The sequence below is a fragment of the Eleutherodactylus coqui genome, chromosome 2 (genome assembly GCF_035609145.1).
Source record: "Eleutherodactylus coqui strain aEleCoq1 chromosome 2, aEleCoq1.hap1, whole genome shotgun sequence".
Classification (NCBI taxonomy): Eukaryota; Metazoa; Chordata; class Amphibia; order Anura; family Eleutherodactylidae; genus Eleutherodactylus; species Eleutherodactylus coqui.
This window is the reverse complement of record NC_089838.1, coordinates 175,854,860-175,860,853: the sequence shown is the minus strand read 5'-3', so window position 1 is coordinate 175,860,853 and position 5,994 is coordinate 175,854,860. Positions and strand designations below refer to the sequence as shown.

The 5,994-nt window shown below is 41.3% G+C and overlaps 1 protein-coding gene across 2 annotated transcripts in view; it reads right to left on the bottom strand.

Annotated features, from left to right (window-relative positions):
• Positions 1-4,297: 4,297 nt before the first annotated feature.
• The window catches only part of NAPEPLD (N-acyl phosphatidylethanolamine phospholipase D), a 24,696-nt gene continuing 22,999 nt past the window's right edge, over positions 4,298-5,994 (bottom strand). Inside the window, exon 5 of one of the 2 annotated variants that reach the window (XM_066591981.1) lies at positions 4,298-4,590. In XM_066591981.1, coding sequence (XP_066448078.1) covers positions 4,465-4,590 — 126 coding nt within the window. In that variant the 3' untranslated portion in view covers positions 4,298-4,464. Of the gene's footprint in view, positions 4,591-5,457; positions 5,701-5,994 lie in introns of those variants that run through there. The other variant, XM_066591980.1, reaches the window with a different exon arrangement.

Sequence of the window (5,994 nt, the reverse complement as noted above, 5' to 3'; positions counted from 1 at the left end):
TCTGAGACCCATAGGTCTTTTTTTCTCTCCAGTAAACTAGGGTGGGAGAAGTTTTTTTTTTTTTGTTTTTTTTTTTAAAACACACAGGGGTAGCTGTAGTTTATTCGTAGTACCATTCTGGGATACTTTTTTCCCCACTCACTTGTTGGGGGATTAGAGGGGTAATTTTTGCGCTTTGTACTTTATGGCGTTTACCATGTGGGATAAAAAGTGCAATATTAATAGTTCAGACTCTTACAAATGCTGAGATACCAAATGTGCTTATGGAAGTTTATTTTGTCTCCACAGGGACTTTTAACTTGCAATTTCTTGTACTGTATACTAGAATAATTCAGTGTATTTAGTACTTTTTAATGCTTTCTATTAAGCCTTGCCACAGGCAGGGCTTAATGGCCATTTATGCATGGCAGTCTTCATTAGATGTGTAGTCCACTTCAACCTTGCCATCTCAATAGTTAATGGCCACCACCTTCTAAATCTAGAGGATTCTTCTCTATGCACCTTCCGTAAATGAAGTTGTACAGAGCGGGTTCCATAGGACGTGTATTTCCACTATACGATCAGGAAGGGGGTTACATTTCTTCACTGAAGTACAGCACACTATGCTATCTTGCCATCTAGACAAAGCCAACATTGTAGGACAACCAGCAGATCCCTAGCAGTTTAAAAAAAAAAAAAGCCATATGTGATCAAATATTTTTTTTTATTCAACAGTTTTAGTATACAAATTGTTTTAATACACACAATTGCTTAGTCATAACAGCTCGTACTTTGGTTGCAATGAATGACCTCAGTATGCAAAATATTAATCATTAACATGATTAAAGTTGTAGAAGCAGGATTGACACCTGTCTGACTGTAGGGTACACTTCCCTCAGAATTGTTCATTCACAACCATGAATGAAACCTAGAGCAAAAGTAGAATGGAAAGATATGCATACGACGGTTTCGTATTAGAAAGACTCCTGCTCTTGGCCTACAAAATACTGATGTAAGCTGCTGTGGGAATGGGGCCTTGAAGTACATATTGCCCAATTTAATAACTTATTGTATTAAAAAAAAAAATCAGTAAATATTGAAATAAAGGTCAAAATCCAGGAGGAGATAGGAACTGCAAAGGTAACTGTTCTGCGACTTTCCAATTGTTACAGGTGTAGTGTTAAACAATGGGGGAAATCAGTCACCACTGTAAACCATTTGCAGTAGTAACTAAACTAGCATCAGTGAAAAGAAGTTTTCAATCTCTTAACTCTTCTCAATTCCCTACATTCAACCATTTCCATTTCGTCCCCTCCCCTTATACATTCATCTTTCCTACTGGAGGCAGCATTCTTTGAGATCCTACACTAACCCCTACCATTTACATACATAGTTTGTATCTACATTTCAAGAAAGGCACTTCCAGTCTACAGGAACCATGTAGTCTATTCTTAATGGGACATCACTCCACTATGTACTAAGAAATTTTACATCCAAGTCTTAAACTCTCAGAAAAGCTGAAAGGTAACCTACCATTTGATAAAACAACACTGAAGCCTCACATTACTCCAGCAATCTATAATACAACAATCCGGTTGACAAAGGCACCAATCTGCTAAAACTGCCTGTCTGAACACACAGCCTGTCTGTAAACTACTGTTTTTACCCTAAAGGAACCAAGCCTATGTTATTTCAGGGAGAAGAATGCAGGAGCTAATTGTTGTATCGTTATTCTTTGCTTACAGACCTACTTTCTGTAAACCTTAACAAAAGTGGCATTTTACCATAATTCTGAAGTTTATACACTGCCATCGCATTAAAAAAAAAAAGTCAAGTTCACACCTTCAGCTGTGTCCCGTGTTATGGTTTCTCCACAATTTTCAGGCAATGGTTGCAATCAAACTGGCTGCTGGAAGGTGAAGATGATCCTATTTTCATCTAAACGTTTTACTAATACTTTTCACATGTTCTAACTATACGTATGCTTTAAACAAGGGCTTCTCAGTGGTTGCAGTTCTTTCTAAAACATACCTCAGTTTCACTTGAATTTTGTTTCACAAAAACAGCAGAAAATTCAAACAAACATAAAAGGAGTCTAGTATATTGCTAAAACAATGATGGGTCTGCATCCTGCTCCTTCCAACTACCTCAGCTACTGACCTATTAGGGCTCGTTCACATCTGGGCTCTTGTATTTCTGTTTAGCTGGTTCTGTCTCAACAGAAAAAAATGGTTCCAAGTAAGTTCTCACTGATTTCAGTGGAAGGGAAATGCTTCAGTTTAATCCCCCCCCCCCCCTTTTTTCCTTTAAGAAATGGCACAGACTGCTGGGCTATCAGTACATTGGGTGATGGAACTGAACCAAAGGTTTCCATTTCGTTAAGTTTTTGATGTCTGCTTACAGAATCGTTTTTTTAAATAAGCAGAAACAGACAAAAGCATACAAAAAAAAACACGAAAATAAAGTTGATAGCAAAGCTGAAACAAGAATTTTATTTTTAATCTGTTCCACTTTTACAAAAAATACATTCAAATCGGAAATCAAAAGGCAGATCTGGACGAGCCCTTATTGATACATTACATCGCTGTGGTTCATCCATGTATAACTATACAAGAGGCAGAGGTGGGGTCTTCTCTTGGGTAGCACTTGCATCACTTCCATGAAAACAATGGGAAATGCGATGTAAAGGAACGCCCAAAGATAGGACATGGCAGGTGGGTAATAGGGTTCATAATCGTGCAAGATGTGTGTCTCGCAACCCACAAGTCTTGTGCGATTTTTCCACAGTGTGAAAACTACCGAAAAAAAGTCCCTTTTACACAGGACTAGTGTCAGGTGCAGAAGCCCCAGACAGTCATCCCATAAACTACTGCGAGTGGAAGCAGAGAAGCTGGACATTGTTCACCTGCCTCCACAGTAAACAGGAGGCACTCAGATTGAGCAATCCCTGTTTACATGGACCGATAGTTGCTTGGATTTTAGTGGTGCTAAAAACCAAGGAACTTTGACAGGTAAGCGATTTCTGTAGGTAGCTGAATGTACATGGAATGATTATCGCTCAACTTCATCTTTGGGGTATAATTGCCAGCTGTAAAAGGTACCTTTTTAAGACACCACATACTACTCAAATTGCCAAGTACAGCTCATGTGAGTAGCAGTGGCCAACCAAAGCAGCGTATAGTGTCTTAGACTAATGCGCAGTGTGGTAGTCAGTATGTCCAGGACCAAAAGGCTTGCTTTAGCTTCCCCAGACGTGTTGGGACGGAACTGAGAAGTGTTTGGCCTGATAGGATAATACTTGACAAGATTTTTGAGAAGCCAAAAAACAAGAACATCTGTGAAAGAACAGGTTGTTTACGTCAGAATTGTACCAGTGAAAACTTGTTCTGTTCACTGAAAACAAAAACAGTGTACATTCCCTCTTAGAAGTAGCAGGAGCAGACTATTGGAGCTACACTGAGCTCTAGTGGTTATATACAAATTACAGTACTCATCTGAAAAGGGGAGAAACACTGAAGGATATGCTAAAACATAGCAGAGTATGGTATAGAAACCATACAGTTAGAGGCTCTTCACCTCTGAACTATTGAGCCTTAGGATAGGCCATCAATAGTTAAACGGTGGGTGTCTCCTGTGCGGGACACCGGTGAGAACTTGTACGGTAGGCCATTCCATCAGTGTACAGAGAGGTGTTAGAACACACAGCTCTGTTATCTCTGCAGTGGCCTGGCATTGTATTGCAGGCAAAAGTCCCCTTTCATGCCAGTGCGTGAACTCCCCACAGAGGTGGAAAACTTCTTTAAAACAACCTACATGCTAAGTGTGAGCAGAAGCAAGGTTGGCATTAATAGAAGAGCCCCCTTCTGTTTTCAATGTTCTAGAAAAGGCACAATTAAAAAGTAAAGTCCAAAACCATAATGCCTACAGCTAATCTGCTAGACTAAATTAAAATGGTTTGGAAGACTTAAACAAAAAAAACTAAAGCTTAAAGAGGTTGTCTGGGAATTAAAAAAATAGGATTAAATATTGTTAAATACTCTGCTGCTCCCAGTGGTCTTTGTGGCAATGACTGCATGCTGTACATTCACTGGCCTCAGGGGTCTCGTCTTGACTATGTACCAAGAGGCCAGTGATTGGCTATAGCATTCATGTAGATCTATGGCATACCATCACTGCAGCAGAAAGGTAAACAAAACCAGCAGGGATCCCTTTTTAATCAACTGATTCTCTGGGGAGTATTTTTTTTTTTTTTCAATCACATTCCCTGTAGATAGACTTTCAAATCCCAAGCCCCCTACCCCCCCCCCCCCCCCCCCCACCTCACCATTTTGTTGTAATTCAAGTAAATCAATTGTTGATTCCAAGTAAGGTTTTAAATACACTTTGGTGTAGATCAATGAGGAAAAAACAGGAAACTGTTTTTTGCAGGATAGAAAACATTGCATCTTAAATCAGAATACAAGTCATTTCAGTAGGTTCTTCAACTTATCCTTCAGGTGGGTAGGTGTTTAGGAGTCTGGATTCTCCATGGTTTACGACAAAGAACTCCTCCGAAGTAAGGCCGTACCGCTCAAGGGCTTCTTTGAGCTTTATTGGCGGGTCCAGATAGTGCTACAAGGGCAGACAGAAATTTTATCAGAGATTTTCTGGAGACAGTTGAAAGAAAGAGTGAACACCTTTAAATGACCCGGATTTCTGCACTGAATAGTTTAAAAAAAAAAAAAAGTTGGATAACAAACACTTGATCTTTGTGTCTTTTAGGCTGCATTCACATGAATGTATATCGGCTCGGTTTTCACGCCGAGCCGATATAAGTCGTCCTCATGTGCGGGGGTGGGGTGGGGGTGGAATGGAAGAGCCAGGAGCAGGAACTGAGCTCCCGCCCCCTCTCCACCCCCATTAGGCAGGGCTAATTCTCGCCACTTAGCTCCACCCCCGTCCCGCATCCTTTCATCGCAAATAGTGCAGAGGGGTGGAGAGGAGGCAGAGAGGGGGAGAGGGGGCTGGAGCTCAGTTCCTACTCCTGGCTCTCTAATCCCCCCCCCCCCCCCCCCCCCACTGCAGATGAGGACGACGTATATCAGCTCGGCGTGAAAACAGAGCCGATATACGTGAGTGTGAATGCAGGCCACAGGTGTATAGACACAAAGATCATTTTTGCATAAACTACTACTTTATACTAATCCCCATTAGTACCAATTAGTAGTGTGTGAGCTGCTGGGAGCTGTATTCCGGGAACAGACCACCTGCTGTTCTCTGAATAAATCCCCTTCGGGGCCAACAGCTGAGACAATGTAATCAGCTGTTTGAGCTCTCCCTGAGCAGAACACAGCGTGCGGTCCTGCTTATCAGCTGTTCTGCCAAACAGTAGATTTCATGCTGAATTAAAATCCATCGGTCGGAAGAAAAGTGAAAGAAGAGCACATTTACATGCAACAATTATCGTTTAAAAAAAGAAAAAAAAAAAGACTTTTGAGCAATAATTGTTTCTCAATGGGCCTTTATTAAACAGACTCAGTAAACCTTCTCAGTGCAGGGAGTAAACCCTCGAATGTAATAACCTGTAGATCCCCTTTAGCAGCAATCACTTCCACCAAATCGTTGCTGTAGCTGCAAATATTTACACAACACTGGGAAGTTCTGGAGGACTTTCCTCTCTGCAAATGCATGCACAGCCTTCAAGTCATTCCACAGCATCTTGATACAGAGGCCGGCTTCACACTGGCGAGAAAATTGTGTGATGCGAGGGTGAGTGAAAACACAAATTATGAAACCAATGATTTTCAATGGTTCCCTTCTCATCTGCGGTGTTTTCACAAATGCAATGCTGTATATTAAAAAAAAAAAAAAAAAAAAAAAATGCAGCATGCTCTATGTTTTTGCAATATCGCCCATTGCTTTCAATGGGGCTGGCGGTAGCAGCACCGGCCCCAGGGAAAGCAATGGGAGAACTCCACGATCCTCTGCCACGGGGAAAGCTCTTTAGACGTGGCAGGGGTGAAGGGATTCCCCCCA